Raw genomic sequence first — 18,043 nt, forward strand, 5'->3', positions numbered from 1 at the left:
ATGAATTCTGAGCTAGACACACCAAGTGAATTTTTAAATGAATATTTGATTTAAAAAATGGGCTCACAAACCACAAGCCCATTAAAGCCCACAGGTTGTCCACCTGCGTTATTCCCAAGGCCAAACTTCAGGAGGCATGTTTTCTCTTCAGAGGACGCAGAGGAATACTCTAACTTGAAAAAAAAAACAGTAAGGCATCCTGAAAGTTTGGGGAGGAGGGCAGAGAAATGGCACGACACCCAAAATGCATTTTCTTAAAGGACACTGTATTAAAAAATGATAATCTCCAGGCCAACTTTTCTCAAAATGTACCTGAAGTACTGTGCATCAAAACTGCGGGGGTTCGTCAGAACTCTCTACAATGATACTGTGTTGGTCAGTTGGCAGCCATGGGCCACATGTAGTTACCAAGCACTTAAAATGTGACTAGCGCAATGGAGGAACTGAATTTTCTGTATTTTTAAAAATATTTATTTATTTGGCTGCACCAGGTTTTAGTCACAGCATGCAAACTCTTAGCTGGAGCACGTGGGATCTAGTTCCTTGACCAGGGATCAAACCTGGGCCCTCTGCATTAGGAATGTGGAGTCTTAGTCACTGGACCACCAGGAAAGTCTCGAATTTTGTATTTTATTCAATTTTAATTAATTCAAATTTATAGAGCCAAGTGGGTGGTAGCTATCATAATGAATAGTGCAGTTAACTATGTATTAACATTTTAAAAAGTAGAAATATGTAATATTGGCATTTAAATCAAAGAAATATCAAAACACTTTTATCCACCACTGGTATTAGCACAGAGATATTAAAAGTAGAAAGTAAGAAGGCACATGGAAGAACTCCCATTCCAGTATTCCTGACTGGAGCATCCCATGGACGGAGGAGCCTGGTGGGCTACAGTCCATGGGCTCACAGAGTTGGACACGGCCGAGCACACAGACATCACTGCCTTGCTAATGGAGGGCGCCTGTGGCCCAGGGAGCTTGCTGGCTTTGCTGTCTCAGGGCAGGGAGGACAAGGCACAGGGCCAGAGCTACACGAGAAACCTAACATAACTTGGAAGGCCCCATGTTTAGTGAAACTAAGTGGTCGGCAACATGTCAAAACGTCAATGCGTTACCAGAGGCAAAGGACAGATTAAAAAAAAGCAGTACTTACCTTTATTGCTAGTTTGGGTTTGATCCAATTCCCCTGATTATCAGCCAATCAATACTTTGCAAGAGAAAGGAAATAGGTGCCATACTTCTTTCTTTATAGAAATTTTTTCGTGTTTTTTTTTGTGTGTGTGTGTTTTTTTTTTAAACAGGAACAATTCAAATTGGCCAGAAACCCTGAGATTCAGATTCCTGACAGGTACTTACCAAAGTCTGCAGTTCTTTTTCCAAAGCCTCTTTCACTCGACTGACTTCACTCAAGTTTTCCTGAAGGTTATTAAGCATTAGCTCTTTTCCCTGCAGCTCTCTGGTGATGCTACTAGCCTACCAGACAGAGTTACATGGTACAGAAACCAATGGACCAAAGGAAACAAAAAGGAATGAGAAAGAAAACATAAGACAAATATGAAAAAAATGTACAAGAAAACAAACACAACCAAACAAAACTGAAAGGAATAAAGGCATGGGTAAAAAGTCAGTTCAGTGTTGCTGCTTTTAGTTCTAAGAAGCCAATGACTTGTCACACAATCAGTTCTAGATGAGACTGTCCATGGCTATTTTTAAATAATCAAAATATATTTTTCTATACCTAAATTTGGACTATCAGCACGATCTAAAACAGAAAATATAGATGCTTACTGTATATATATTTTTTCTTTTTCGTGGTGCACGGGCCTAGCAGCCCCAGAACATTTCAGATTTGAGTACCCCAAATCAGGGATCGAACCCATGCCTCCTGCATTGGCAGGTAGATTCTTAACCACTGGACCACCCGGGAAGTCCCAGCAGCTTACTTTCTAAATGAGACAGTAGAGCAGTTTCATTTTCTGGATTTTTAAAGACCGTAAGATAGGAATGGTAGTAGACTCATGTGACTGTATTTCATTTTCTGTATTTTGTACATGTTTGAAGTTTTTCAACATGTAAAATAAAACTTTAAACATGTACTAGGCAATAGCCATCAGAAAAATTGGCTTTCACTGAATCTTCATGTAAAAAAGTAGACCAACCATTAGCTACATATTCTTTATTAATTTAATTTTTGTGTTTGGATTGGTAGTTCGGAACCAAATGAGGAGACTGGAGAAAAATTTTCTGGGCTTGTCATCCTCAGCTAAGGTTACTTAGCAATCTTCGCCATTCGTCTGTCCTCACCTCTCCTCATTTAACCATCACAACCCTTCCTTCTTTGCCAACGGAGCAGCTTCTCCCACAAAAAGCTCACAACATTCAGCATCAGCACCCGTGCCTCAACTAGTGGCAGGAGGACTGGGAAAGAGGATTCCTTCCTCGAACAATAGTTAAAAATGATTATGACATTTAACAAGGCTAGTTAGTAAGAAATGTAGCTGGCAAAGGTTTCTTATCATTTCCTATGCCTTGGTCAAAAGCACACTTGTCCAAGAGTTTCCTCCAAAGAGCAAGGAATAGACCATGCTCTCACTGTGACGTAGGAAAAAACCCCAATGAGACATAAGTAGCAGTGCGGAGGGATCCGGGCTCTTAACCTTCATTTTGCTGTGAATGTTATTGATCACAGCAGGTTAATTTACAAGAGTCAAGTGCACTTAGAGTTCACATTCTGTTTTACCTGTGACTCTTGTTACTTAGTCACTAAGTCATGTCTGACTCTTCTGCGACCCCAAGGACTGTAGCCCACCAGGCTCCTCTGTCCACGGGATTTTCCAGGCAAGAATAGGGAGTGGGTTGCCATTTCTTTCCACAGGGGATCTTCCTGACCCAGGGATCAAACCCACGTCTCCTGTGTTGGGAGGCACATGCTTTACCACTGAGCCACCTGGAAAGCCTATATATGACTCGACAGACAGGCAATGGGAAAGGATGTGATTACCTTTTAAGCTTCTTATACATTCAGTTCATTTACCTCAACACCATCATTTTGGGGAGTTCTCTATTTTCAAAAGAGTTTATAGATTGGAATCAAGCTGAAACAAGAGATCACAGCAAGTCCAGAGACAAAATATCAGATTGGTCAAAAAGTTAGTTCAAGTTTTTCCATAAGGTGTTAATGGAAAGATAAGAATGAACTGTTTGGCCAACCCAATAATAAAGTATTCTGATACGAGGAAACCAGAATCTATCCACACCCTTGAGTCATTATTTTCTCTAATCTCCTCAGATGAAACCATACTCAAGATGCTCAGAAGATACTCCACTCATATGGGAAATTAGGTCAGCACCAGTTTTAACTAAGTCAGGAGTCTGGAGGATGAATGACCTCAACTGAAAAACAAGGCACAACGCAAGATAAGAAATGGAGGAGAAAAAAAAAAAGATGGAGGATGTCGCTACAAACCTTGCCGCTTTCAGCATCCTTTTCAATCTCTAAGTTTTTAATCTGTTTCTCAGCTGCCTCAAGCTGCTGTCTGAGGTTCTCGATTTCCAATTTACCTTCGGAGCTGGCCTTCTGAAGCGCATCAAGATCCGAGAGCTTTTCTCCGGCAGCCTTGAGCTGTGATGTAAAATGACCGATAACCTTGGTTTGCTCACTGCACCTGGTTTGCAGCACCTCTAGCTCCTTTACCTTTAGCTCGGCTTCCTGCAGTTTGTTTAAGGCGTCCTCCATTTCCACCAGGTGCTGGTCTTCTGCTTCGTCCAGCTTCGACTGGATGGCTTCCAGACTGTTCTCCTTCTCTTTAACGACTTGCATCAGCTTAGCCCTTAGGGTCTCGAGCTCTTTCGCGTGAGCAGACCTTTCTGAGTCTTGCTTGTTCTGCAGATTTTCTATTTCCTGCTGGTAGTCCAGTCTCATTTTCTCTATCTGCGTTTTTAACTCGGCGAATTCGGCTGTCTCGGTGCCGACCCCCTTGCTGAAGGACACCTTCAGCTCCTCCATGGCCTGCTGGTGGGACGCAATGGCTGTCTCCAGCTTAGACTTCCACAGGGCGATCACGTCTGAATTCTCTTTGTTGGCGTGGTCCAGCTTGCTTTTCAGGGATTCATTCTCTTTGGAAAGCTTCTCTGTGGCGGCCTGCAGAGCCTTTAACTCCTTCTGGTGCGTTTCTTCGCGGGCTCCAAAATGCTCCTTCAGAGAAGTGACTTCTTTCTGGTGGTCACTATGGGTGGCTTCTAACTTCTCCTGCAAAGCGCTGATCTCTTGCAAGAGAGACAGTGACATGTCCACATCCCCCGCTGGCTTATTGGACTCCAGCCGCCTCCGCAGCTCAGCTACCTCCTGCACTCGCAATGCAAGGTCTTTCTCGAGTTCCATGATGCGGGACTTTTCTGACACCGTGGCCACCTAGTTAGCAGCAGTCAAGGAGAAAGAAGAGACCATTTAAATGACGAATCACTGATGATTTTCTCTAAGCTTGGAGATCTTTAGGGACTACCCCATCTCAGGCAGCAGTCAAGCCACCAAGAATGTCTGTGTCAATCCAGGCCTGACTGTGGCTTAAGCCTGGTTCTAGACACTCCAATTCAAAATATAGCCCAATTACAGTCTTTGGCAAACTTTTCACCATTTTGAGATGCTAAAGGAAAATAAAACTGAGTTTTATTGAGCTTAACTCACCCCCCAAATAGCTCTTTTCCCTCTAAAGAACCTTAAATCAGGAAGAGCACCCATTAACTATAGTTAGTTAATATAAACAGTACCTTTCAAAGTTCTTATGTATTTGCTTTCTGGAAGACGACTCGTCATTTTGCCTACTCTACCCAAGGGGTATAAACGCTTATCTATCTGTTGGCAGTGACTTTACAGAAGTGTGCTGTCTGGTACAGCAGCCATGAGCCACATATGGCTACTCAGCACTTAAAATGAGGCTGTGAGAGTCACATATACATCAAATAATGACGACTTGGGGAAAAATAGAACATATCTTGTTAACAATTTCTTATGCTGAGTATATGATGAAATTATAATAGTTTGGATATATTGGTTTAAATACAATGTTATTAATTTCACCTGTTCCTTTTAACCTACGCATGTAAATGTGGGTACCAATAAATTTTAAATTATAAAACATCTGTGGCTCATGTCATAATTCTATTGGGTAGCACCGGCATAAAAATACCTAGCAAATATTTCAGTAAATACCATGACAACTGGAGCAAAAATGGGTTGACCAAAGAACAAATTGACTAGACTTTTTTTTAAGAAAGGACAAGGAAACAATGGTTACTTCCCTGCAATGATACGTAGGAATCTTACACAGAGTCCTTCCCCCTTTTAGAGTTTGTAACCGCTCACCATCTTGCGCACGTGTGTCGCTGCCCTAACCCAGTGGTTCCCCGACCTTAGTGTGCGCGCGAGCAGGCCCACACACGCTGATTCTACCTGAGCTTGGGGACAGAACCTGGGAATCTACTGTTATTTAAGCTTGGACCCCAGGATGAGGAAAACCACTTTCCTAACCTTCGTCCTTTTATTCTTAGGAAGGTATTTCCCTCTGTCGTCTGATAGGCAGTCAGTTTGGTGCACAAAAAAGTGTGGGAAATGGTAGCTTCAGGTATAAAAATTTACTGGGCTAACCTGGGAAATAGAAGGGGACCTTGAATGATTTCAAGACATCAGTGAGTCCCAAATTTCACAGATCAAATGTCCTGCAGGGTGAAGGCTGGTTCCCTCACTGCCTTTAACAGGACAGGAGGCAACGGATGCATGTTTCCTTCAGCCCCGTGGCCCACCAACAGGCTGTGAGGTGGATAAAGACTAAAGGGTTGACCGTGAACAAGAAAATAGAGCACTTGGGACTCCCAAGGCTGCATGATCTAGTCACTGAACATTTCAGAGCAGGGTCTAATTGTGTTTCAAGCTGTAGGTATTTGAAAGATGGTAGTTCATTGACTTAGCTTTTTCTGGGGTGGAGGTGGGGAGGTGAGGACTCGGAGAGCGTGCTACTGCAAAATAAGGTACATTATTAAACTCCATTGCTATGAGGTCTATAATACAAATAAATTGAACCCAATGGGGCACTAATTCTTAATCAGTCACAACAAAACAGTCAAACTAAGGAAATGCCAAGTAAAAAATGAGGGAAAATAACAGTTTAATTATGGAGCATTTTCACAGCACTTCTATTTTTTATTTTCCCAAATCTGCCCTCGGGTGAAACTATCTATGTGTCTGCTTTTCCCACCATAAAAGCCAGGTTACTGTTTTTTATTCTTGCTAATGTCTCTACAGCACCAAGCACACTGTTTATAAACTGGGCTTACTGGCTTAGAGGAATTTTACAGCACTTCCCAAAAAGGAATGTGGGTGATGGGAAATTTGTATGGGTCAGTAGTTAGTTCCATACTTGGCAGACCAAGAGTGAGGATCAACAGGACTGTTACAGAAAGGTAATAGTTTGAATCTGAAATACTTGAATAAATTGTGCTGTGAATGGATGCTTTCTTATCCACTGAAAATTAAAAAAAAAAAAAATTGTTTGCTGACAAATCTGTATAGGAGAGCACTTCAGAAGTTAAAAAAAAAAAAAATCCTTACTTCAGTAGCCAGCCACACCACAGGACCCCAGTCTTCCTATCAGTCCCTTGTATTTCCCAGATCAAGTTTGACTCTCAGGTAACAAGTACATGGCACCAAATTACCAGGATTTTTTTCCTTACCAAATACACAGAAGACATCTTTAGTTTTGAGGCCAACTGAGAACATTTTCTTTCTTTTTAAAAAATAAAAAACTCAAGACTTAGAGAAGAAAAATTACTTGATTTTCTAGATTTTTTTAGATTAATGATTTCTTGAGAAGAAAATTTTTTACAAACACTAATAATTCAAAAGAAAAAAATCAGGACACCAAATTTGATTAGAGACAGAATAATTTTTGAAATTTTAAAATTAAGGATCTTGGTGATTTAGCTACTGACAGTCAAATTCAGGATTTAAAAGGTATATATACATACATGTTTTCTTATATGTGTCTCAGATTAGTTCTTAAATCTTTTAGCACAAAACGACTTCTGTAATAGACTGACTCCATCCTGTAGTGGTTAAGAGCACAGACTTTGGGGTCAAATGCCCACATGCAATGCTGGCCCAACTATCTCAATTAGCTGTGTGAGCTGGGACATACTAGTTAACCTCTCAGTGCCTCAGTGTCATCATCTGTAAAATGGGGACAACGCTACTACCTCCCTCATGGGAGTGTGGTGAGATTAAGTTAACATCTGTAAAGTGCTGGGAATAGTGTATATATAAATAAATTTCACTTGTTTCATTTTTCAAGTGAACACATGACTAAACCACTGCCTCCTAGGGCCAAACACTATGAGCTGGGGGTTGGCAGAAGTCATTCTGTTCCCAGCACACTTCTCCCTCCTGACCACTGAGAATTTAACCTACTGGGCAACAGAAATACAAAGAGACCAGGTGCCAAGGGAAAAAAAAATTGGGGTGAAAATCTTTAACTCTCATTAAAAGGAGCCAATGTTTTCCATTCTCTTCACCCAAGAGGTCAGGGAAGAAGGCAGAAAAAGAGAGCTAAAGTAAAACAATAACAAAAAAACTACTTAGAAAACCCACTAGGAATATGAGAACAAGAGGACAATTGACTGCTGGTGGCAAACAGGAGAAAGGTTATTTCCTGGTATTCATACAAAGACCCTCAGATGCAGCTGTGGATGTCCATGCAGTCTGTAGAGCTGCAGAGTTTAGATGATGAGTTTGGCCAAATTAACCAAAGGAATGAATCTCCACCTTGGACAAAATGTTCGACGTAAAGCACCTGGGCCCACCCCTCAGCCTACACCCATGAGGACCCGGGCGGTACCAGGACCAGCAGACTCAAGTCGAACCGCTGGGTCACGGCTGTAGGCCAACTGAGGGGCCCGTCACCCGCGGTGTCCATCGTTCACAACCATGGATCGGCTTCGTTAAATAGTGAAAACCATTACCCTAGTGTCTTCTAACTCCCTCTGGAGTTTGTCAGCTTTGGTCTTTTCAAAGAGCAGGCTCTGTTCAAGCTCCTTAATGCGGGCATGCTCCAGTTTGGTCTGCGTCTGTTAGTAAAAAGGAAGAGGAAGAAACACAACAGTGCCACCGTGACATGCCAGCACAGGAGGAGAAGGGCGCGGCATGCAGGCTGAGCCACCAGCACCTTCCGCCAAAGGGTGGACACAAAGGGTGATGGAGAGGGGATGAGGGTGGACTGAGATGAAGAGGTCGGGGGGGCTGACAATGAATACTATGGACGAGAGGATGAGGTGGGCAGGGGACATGAGCTAGTCTACTGAGAAAGAAAAAATGGAACACACGTGAGGCAAGATGAAAAGTGTCAGACGCATGCAGCCAAATATACGTTATATTGATAAGTGAAGTTTTATCAGCACAAATTAGAATAGTTAATATTCCTCTAATCTATCACTTTCCCTCCTCCCCGCAACAGCTACTTGACATTAATGTGTATGTAACTGACTCAGTGACTTAAAAAAGTAGACTGGCCCTCAAACTGAACATCCATCACTCAAATATGGACAAGATTAATGTCATAAGTCTACATCTGGTTGGTAAGTTCCTAGCGCAGATCTCTGTACTTCTGCATACAATTTGATATGAGCAAGGGTCAAGTATTAAACCTAACAAAGGAAGTCTAGGAACTGGAGCTAAGGAAACCACATCAGTGGTGCTGGCTGAGATGAATGAGAAGGATCTGGGATTCTTAGCAACATTCTCATACATGCCAGGTGAAGAGCCACGGAAGTGGGCTTTCCAAAGAGTGTCACCAGGAAAAAAAGAGGAAGGGGATTCGATTTAAAAGAGAAAATTCAGTGACAGTTACGCTTGAGAGCCTCCATCCCTGGAGCTCAAAGCAGGAGAAACGTTTAGCTGGAACTGGGAAGGGGCTCATACTCTTAATCCTAAACCAATCACTTCTCCTCAGCTCAGAGGTAAGAAATATGGTGACTCAACAGAAAGGCAAGAGTTTCAACTCCATGCGAAAAGAGCCAGTAAGATCCTCACATGTTTTAAAACCTCAGATTTTGATGAAACCTGATGGAGAACCCAGAGGGCCATCTCTTTCAAACAGTCTTAAGTGTGGCAGAATCTTATTCAACTTGAAATCATCTAGATCAGTCTGAATGGACCTCCTTCCCCACTCACTTCTCCAACCAAAGAGGTTAGCCACGTAATCAACTGATAAAACCTGTCAACAGAGCTGCCCCCGGCAGTTTCTGGTTATTCTGTGGTCTTAGCTAGTTGGATCGCTCCGTCTGGACAATATAAGGGAAAAGACAACAAACCCAAAAGTGACAGAAAGCAGGGCAAAGCTTAAGCAGAAAGTAGAATCTTTTATGTTATAAATATCTTTATTCACTCCAGTGGTACTCTAGGGATTTCAGTGTATTCAAGGGGTCAGTTTGCTTGTGAACCAGGTATAAAAAACCATCACAGAATATTTTTAAAGTAAACAAAAAAATTTCTGTAAAAATTCTTCACTTGCTTCAGCTCTTCACCCTCAACGAAATAATGAAATAAAAATAAAAAACTTAATTGTTTGGAGAGTCCCCTTCATCTCTATGTGCCTTGTGTGTGTATGCTCAGTTGCTGAGTCATGTTCCAATGTTTGCGACCCTATGGATGTGAGGCCACCAGGCTCCTCTGTCCATGGGATTTCCCAGGCAAGAATACTGGAGTGGGTTGCCATCGCCTCCTCTAGGGGATCTCCTTAACTCAGGGATCGAACCCGCATCTCCTGCATTGGCAGGTGGATTCTTTACCACTGTGCCACCTGGGAAGCCCCAGATGTGCCTTAGATAGAGGTTGTTCAATTTACCTGCTTTCACAAAAAAAGAATCTCATCCAGATCTATGTTTTAATAATTGGGGTCACAGTAGCAAGAAGAGAAATGCAAAGTTAACAGGAAGAAGCAAAGGCAACAGTACCTTTCTTTCTTGACACAGAGTTCAGTGTTCTCTGGGTAAAGATCACTTCCCACCAGGGAAGCCTCAAGAACACCAGAGTGGGTAAACATTCCCTTCTCCAGGGGATCGTCCCGACCCAGGGATCGAACCCAGGTCTCCCGCATTGCAGGCAGATTCTTTACTGTCTGAGCCATCAGGGAAGCCCAAAAAGTTGCTACTACTTCCAGATAAAATGCAGATACCCACTGAACGTGATATCCTCCCCATTCTGAGATCCTCTGGGTGTCTCCTGACTGGCGAGAGAGTGCCCACGGATGATCTGGGCTCTGCACTGCACTTGGCCAGCCATCAGCAAAAGGAACTAGCAACCTGCTTCCCTGTCCTTCCCTGTATGTCATAGAAATGCTCAGCTGGATAGGACCACCCTGCTTTTAGGATTATTACTTTCTTAGACTAGGACAGAGTGTCCCAAGAGGAGTGTCCTGAGGCCATGGAGGGTGGGGGAGTTGAGAGAGAAAGCCAAGGCTCTGCTGGAAGCGCACAGGAGAGGCAGGAGGGAGGCCTCATGCAGACTGACTCTGGATGCAGCAGGAGGAGCCTACTTTCGGAGCAGAGAAGAGACCCAGATCACTGAAGTAGCTGCACAAAAAGGAACCCTTCAGAACGGAGGCTTAAAAAAAAAAATTCAGTCGAGTTGTCTATTTTAGCTGCTGGGAAGAAAAATCCTTTGTTTTAATCTCATTCTCTTGTGGCGGTAAATCAGAAGAGGAAGAAGCTTTCAGGTTTTTTTCAGTTGGCATCTTGGCCAGCAGGGTGTGCCGTGAAACCATGCTTTTAAGTGCTCCGGTAAGATCGCTTCTGAGCCACTCTGGTAAGATCTCAATTGGGTGTTTGATACTAAACAGAGGTAGGAAGAAAAAAAAAAAATCTCCATATCTTGTGGCACTGCTACTAGGAAAAAAATCTCACTTCAAGAATAATAAATTAAGAGGGATAGGATATATGTACACTTATAGCTGACTCACCTTGTTGGATAGCAGAAACCAGCACCACATTGTGAAGCAATTATCCTCCAATTAAATGTTTAATTTAAGAATAATAAATTTAAAATACACAATGTCTTCACCGAAGAATGCTTGCCTCCAGCTTCACCAACTAGGGGAAACACTGACCCAACAAACTAAAAGTCTGAATTTCTTATCAGCTGCACTGGCAACCATGGGCCACCAGCGGGCGCTCACACAAAAGGCAATCAGTCTGGGTCTCGGTGTTCCTTTATTCTAATGGGAATAAATGAAACTTGGGGAAATTTTACCCCAGAATTTCTGTAACAACACAACTTCATCTAATATGTTTTATGTTTCACTCAGCTATCATATACTTTGGAAGAATTCTATTAAAACTAGAAGGCCTTATGAATTAAACGAAGTAGGTTGGGCCCCCAGACATAATTCTTGTCTTTTTGCCAAAATTCTTTACAGAACAAACATGTGCCTGTGTGTTAGACAAATGGGTTTACAGAACTTAGTCATTACATACAATTTCTTCAGGATTCAAATGTAACTGCTTTGAAAGCCACATGCACAGAAATATTAAGAACAATGTCTCAAGGTCAGATTATGCAGTTAGTATTTGAGTGTATCAATAAGCATTTTAATCTGTAATCAATCTGTGTTAACAAGGGAAGTATCCATACAGTTAAGTGCCCTCTTACATTCTCAGGATCTTCAGAAATCTGGCTCTTTTGCTATCAGCAAAAAAATAAAAAATTAACAACAAAAGAGACATTCAACTAGAGTTTCAATATGTGTTAGGGTTTCAGCATAACTTTGATTAATTACAAGTTTACCGGACACACTAGCCTATCTAGTGCTGATGTCAATATTTTAACTCGCTCCTCCTCAAAACATTGTAGGCTGTATTTGACATGAATTAGATGATGATATGAAGCTTCTAATGAGATTTTGGGGTGTTTTTAAAATGGATGAGAACAACACAGAAGTCAACTAAAGGAGTGTGACTCTATATGAAATGAGTGAGGAAGATAGCTATCAAAATTACTCATAATCCATTACATTCTGGGCCTTATAAAAGCAGACCTCAGAAAATGTTTCCCTTACTCTTTGTTGACTGTAAAGATACATTTATTTTAGAAGAAATCAGCCTTATTTGGAAGGGCTTTGAAATTTAAGCATGGTGTGGGCATACAGTAGACTCTAAGATCGCAATGGTAGCAAAAATGTGTATTCTGAGAACTGCACAGACAAGAAACTTCTATTAAAATACTACAGGTTAAAGTACCCAAAACCTGCTAAGTTTGAAAAATTCTTCATTTGCGTGTGCCATACATCTAGCAGTGGTCTGAAAAGCATCAGAGCCATTTAATTCTGGGGTCTTATTAAAAAACTCTTATGAATCACTGTTGCTGTTTAGTCACTAAGTCATGTCTGACTCTTCGAGACCCCACGGACTGCAGGCCACCAGGCTCCTCTGTCCATGGGGTTTCCCAGGCAAGGATACTGGAGTGGGTTCCCATGTCCTTCTCCAGGGGATCTTCCCGACCCAGGGATCGAACCCGTGTCTCCTGCATTGGCAGGTGTGTTCTTTACTGCTGGGCCTCCTGGGAAGTCCTGAATAACTGTTAAGAGATGAGAAAACTTGATGCTAAAGGAAAATCTCTGAATTTAAAGTATGCCATGAAATAAAAATTGCTCTTTTTCTGGTAATAATTACTAATACTTTAAAAAATAAGTTACCATAGCATATATTTATTTTCTATAGGGTTATAAAGGATTTATCCTGCTCAATTGAAAAGGAAAGCTGAGACTGTTCTGAACTATCATGATGAAATTAAAAATGCTCTTTAAAATGCCATTCTGATCAAGGGAGGAATAAGTAGAGTCTCGCTTAGGACACACTGCCAGACTTATGACTTGATTGACTCCAACGCAAGGTTTTGAATTTGGAAGCATGAGAAAAGGGTAGTGAAAATTTTACCCAGCTACCAGAGTTGAGATGCACAGTATCAGGCCGGAGGGCAGGCAGCCCCTCAGCCACAGCCCACAGCCCAGAGGTGGGGATTCCTGCCACCCCCTCTGCTGCCTGTTCTGGCCACAGTGGTTTTATCCAAATTTCAGAATACCGCACCCCGAGAAGCTTTAGATGGCTGGTGGGGTTTTACCTCAAGATCGCCCTTAGTAATCGATTCTTCTTCAACCCGGAACTGAAGGTCCTCAACCTTCCTGTGGAATAAAATCAAAACAAAATACTTAAGAAAGTAACTAGGGAACACCTCTGCCTTATTCCCCAGATTATATATATAAAATCAATGTCCTGATGAATTTAGCAGATGACAATGGAAAGAAATGCCTTAGAGATGTAGAAAATGAAGAAATGCATTTTAAAGCCTCTGGTTTATAAACCCACAAAGTGGAGAAGCTCTTCTCCACTTAGGAAACGCCAAAGTTTTAACCAGGTATGGATCCCAGAAAGAGAAGCGTTGAGAAAATCAACTGGTTCGCCAGGTCACAATCACCAGAAATGGATCTAATCAAGACAAGATCAACCTGGAGGGAAAAGGTCTGATCACCATAGAGACAGGTATGAGAAGGGAAGTCTATAATTTCTGCTTTCCAGTAACAGAACGTAGGGGGGAAAGTAGCACAGAAAACAAATCTGTCTTTACACCACCCACATCAGATATTCCAGGGTGAGGTCAGCAGGCTCCCCATGCAGAGAGTCCCAGGACAACATGAGTACCTGTTCCAAGACTGGGAATAATTTGGGAGAGAGGCGATCAAGGATTCTATTTCTTGCTTCTAAAAAGGCAAGGTTTTTCCCCACCCACATCATAAAAATCTCTGATAAGGGCTGTGGGTTTTGATCAATGCCATCACAAAGTCAATGAAATATGATATGAGGAAGATTTATAAGACCTGGGTAACACCCACACTATGAATTTTTACAAAATTGGGTATACGAGAAGGAAGAAAAGGAGGACAAAGTCCATTATCATGCCAAGTCGCTTCAGTCACGTCCAACTCTTTGCAACCCTATGGATTGTGAAAAAAGGACAAAGTCCATAAGCTACATGCAAAAAAATAATAATAATAATTCACTAGCATTTCTAACAAAGTTTAGAATAAAAAAAATTCTACTCAGTTGAATCAGAAACATAATCATAGGTTGATGCCCTCAAGCTTACTGAAGAGCTGGGGGAACATTTCTACTGTCCAGAAGTCAGCTCAGCAAGAGCTGGTTTAAAAACCCAAGCAAGTGGTACAGGGGCCTTGGCCTTCAGAAGGGCCTGGAAGGGTCTGTCAGTGTGTCTTGTTCACTTGTAGCCTTTTTTATGAATGAGATTCAAGGAGAACTTTCTATTGTAGTGCTTCTTTCCCCAGTGGCTAGTCATCTCCTCAGAGATGCACTGAATGTATGACCCCCCCCCCCCCATCTTGTACTTCCCATAACAGCCAGTGCTTGTGACCTTCCGGAGCACTTGGTCATCCTAGAGACCCCTGAGTTACACCACTGTGATCAGAAATGACAGCAGATGGCATTAAGTGCAACTGAGGACAAACGTCCCATAACCCAGAGACAGTCAACCGATTTCACGCAGACACCTTTCCCGGAGAGCTTGTTTGCTCATGGCCTCAAAAGACCGTCTATGAGAAGCAAGCTTGCTTTTTCTGTCTCACACAGTTGAGCACTGGATTTCATCCTGCCCTGGATAGTTCTCTAACTGAGAGTTCTGTTTTCCTATAAAGGCAGTGAGTTTCTCGAGGTCAAGACCCTTCTGTCACTACCCCGCTCCCTAACACACATAATTTCATTAGATACTTGGACAATGTTTCATAAATACCAGGTAACTGGGCCCAGAAAAAAAAAATCCCCTCTCGAGGAATGGCTCAGGTGGGCCCCGGGGTTGAATGGACTGGCTCGGGCCATCCCCTAGAGGATGTCTGGTGCACAGTCGGTGCTCAATACACAGCCACTCAGTTCATCAGGGCACATCTGTCTGGTTCCAAACTTCTCAAGAAAGCCAAGTCAAAGCAAACCCTCCTCACACAGTAGGGGGAATCCCATCTCCACTGAACACACAGTCAGTCATCTGGTTCCAAGGGTTTGACCCCAGCAAGGCTGTGGATGGGAAAGCTCTCCCTAAGATGCTTTAAAAAGGAGAGCCGGTTTTGGGATCACCTTTTCTCCTCTTCAAGTTGGTTGAGAAGTTCCACCTTCTCCCTGTCGGCAGCTTCCACCATCGTTCGCAGCTGGTCCATCTTGGCCTCCAATTCCAGGACGTGCTGGGAAAGGCAAGGGTGTCAGTGAGTGGCCTCCTCCTGACCCAGATGCTGGCCCAGACGTGCCTCCCAAAGAGCTACTGCTAAGTGGTACAACTGTGGGTTGGCATTAGTCAAAAACCTTGTCACGTTAAAGTGCTTTCTACGATCTCTTATAACAGGTTATTCTTGGCAGCACATCTGGGAGCCGGATGATGAAAAACCACACCATTAAAGCAAAAGGGGGTAATGCTAAAACAATTCTCATCTCTTTTTAAAAGATTTTTTAACGTGGACCATTTTTAAAGTCTTTACTGAATTTGTTAAAATACTGGTTTTATTGGTTTTATGCTTTGGTGTTTCTTGGTTGTGCTTTTTTTTTCTTTGGTCACAAGTAGGATCTTAGCTCCCCAACAAAGGATTGAACCTGTACCCCCGGCATTGGAAGGCAAGGTCTTAACCATTGGGCCACCAGGGAAGTCTCCACTCTCATCTCTTTTGAAGCTGAAACTCATACAAAGCATAATCTACAAAACCGGAGTTGCAACCACTACTAAGGTCCTGGTGTTTAAGCTCATCTGACAACAGACAGGCCGAGAGGCCTGGATGCAAAGGCCAAAGAGCGCAGCAGGCTCAAGAAGAGCAGAACCTCACCTTTACGATGGTGCAAACTGGGACCCAGGGCACAGCTTTCAGACAAGCCCAGCAAAGATAGCTGTGCTCATTCCAGCACGCCAGGGATCAGCTCCCCGGCTCCGAGCACCAGCTATGCTGCCCAGCCTCCGCCCTCAATCTAGACACCGTCACCGACTCCGCAGCAAGATCAGCCTAGAGCCCGTCACCATCTGCACCACAAGGGCGGGGCCAGACTTCACCTGGTCGTGTCCGTCCCGGGCCAGGGCGAGCTCCTGCTCTATCTCCCCCACATGGCTCGTGGCCTTGGCCACCTCCGCCCTCTCTAGATCCCGTTCGGCCAGCAGCTGCTCAATGTGCTGCTGCTTCTCCTTCAGGGCCTCCTGGAGGGCGGTGGTGCCGGAGATCTTCCTGGCGTAACGGGAGGAGGTTTCGGTCAACTGCAAAGGAAAGTTAAAGACGTGAAGGGCGGCGATGCTATGAGGGAGATAGGGAGGGGGCAGTACATGCAGGGCGGGCATCTCCTCGGCAAAGTAAAAGCGTTGCCCCTGGCTCGCAGGCTTGCCCGGGCTTAGGAAAGGTTTTCCATCGTGGAGACAAGACGGCTCATGCCTCGGGCCTGTCAATGTCACAAAGAGCCCACCGATGTAAAGAGGCCACAGAAAACCCAGGAAGATGTTTGTGGCTCAAAATCAAAGGTGCCCTGAGCGGGGGTGAGGGGGCCGGGTGGAAAAATCCCACAGGACCCAGGTCACAAGCTTCTCAAGACTCCATTTCCACCTGGACTTCATGAACAGTTATCTTCTCATGAAGACAGTTTGGCCAATCTTCTGATCCTTAGACTTTAGAATGAGACTTTTTTCAACTTCTTGAGCTTCTACACACCTTTAAGTGACCATGATGTCACCCAAGGAATCACAGACTTTCCTTCAACTGATTACATAGTTTACACACTTGGAACTTTGTCAGATTTGCTTCACCTTTCTTCTAGAACGAAAGGCAGAGGTGATTTCACCCAGGGATCCAGCTGTGAGGACCTGATTTCCAATCCCCAGAAAACATTTACAAGGATAAGATGAAAAGGAAACTTGTGTTGTGCCTTCAAAGCATGTGTGAATGGGTGATTGTGCAAGTACACACGTAAGAGAAAGGAAGAAAAATGGCACCGGGTGGGGGTGGGCGGAGAAAAGGGGGAAAGGAGAAGTTCGTGGAGAAAGAAAAGTAGGGGGAGGAAGGAGAGAGAAAAAGAGTGGATGAGAGGGGGAGGGGGGAGGAGAACAGGGGTTGAGGGAGAGACAGCAGTGGGGGGAGGCGTGGAGAAAACCTGTTTCTGCTCTCATCTCTGTGTTTCACATAGCAGACACCTCTCAAGGTGCCTAACTGTCATGTGAAAACACAGAGAACAGAACCTTCTGGTAAAGAGTTCAGAGGTCATTTGGACAAACTGAATAACACTCTTGCAGGCTGGACTCTGGGGGCCTGGGAGGGGCTCCAGACAAAGCTGCAAACCTTTGGCCAGCGTTTGTCCGAGGCCATTTACCAAGCGATCGCTGGCTTGAGGAGAATGCCACTGTTTCTACTGAGAGCAATTTCTTGAATTACTTAAACATATGAGGGGGAGGGGGACTTCCTGTTCTCTCTTTTAACCACCTGACCTTGACTTTCCAGTTTCACTATGTGGTTATACTTTCTCGTACTAATATTTCCTCCCTTAAAAAAAAAAAGAGATTTATTTATTTGGCCGTGTCAGCTCTACATTGCGGCATGCAGGATCTTCATTTGTTTCAGCACGTGGAATCTTTAGCGCGGCATTTCAACCCTCAGTTGTGGCATATGGGATCTAGTTCCCCAACCAGGGATCGAATCCCGGGCCCCTTGCATTGGGAGCATGGAGTCTTAGCCAACATTTCTTCCTGAATACACTAAATCTGAGCTTCTCAAACCCTGCAGGGAGACACACCCCAGGGTGCTGCAGCTAACTCCCAGGGAAACAGTGACGCCTGTTGGACATGATGCAAACTACTAGCTTGGAGGGAATTCAGCTTCAACCTTGGATTGTATTTATAATGACACTACATTCCTTTCAGTCACATCTCTCCAAAGCTGGGTTTTGGCCACTGCCAGGACCAAAAGCCCAAATCAATGTAG

General features: G+C 43.6%; 1 protein-coding gene across 13 annotated transcripts in view; it reads right to left on the reverse strand.

The window, feature by feature from the left end:
* The window catches only part of CLIP1 (CAP-Gly domain containing linker protein 1), a 145,054-nt gene that overhangs the window by 46,326 nt on the left and 80,685 nt on the right, over positions 1-18,043 (reverse strand). For 5 of the 13 annotated variants that reach the window (XM_018061311.1, XM_018061308.1, XM_018061310.1 and 2 more), the window contains exons 6-12: positions 16,138-16,335; positions 15,183-15,286; positions 13,165-13,225; positions 11,698-11,730; positions 8,016-8,120; positions 3,472-4,416; positions 1,362-1,478 (exon numbers count right to left, since the gene is read on the reverse strand). In XM_018061311.1, the coding sequence (XP_017916800.1) occupies positions 1,362-1,478; positions 3,472-4,416; positions 8,016-8,120; positions 11,698-11,730; positions 13,165-13,225; positions 15,183-15,286; positions 16,138-16,335 (1,563 nt within the window). The remainder of the gene's footprint in view (positions 1-1,361; positions 1,479-3,471; positions 4,417-8,015; positions 8,121-11,697; positions 11,731-13,164; positions 13,226-15,182; positions 15,287-16,137; positions 16,336-18,043) is intronic. The other 8 variants (XM_018061312.1, XM_018061313.1, XM_018061316.1 and 5 more) reach the window with 6 other exon arrangements.

Source organism: Capra hircus, chromosome 17 (genome assembly GCF_001704415.2).
Source record: "Capra hircus breed San Clemente chromosome 17, ASM170441v1, whole genome shotgun sequence".
NCBI classification, from domain to species: Eukaryota; Metazoa; Chordata; class Mammalia; order Artiodactyla; family Bovidae; genus Capra; species Capra hircus.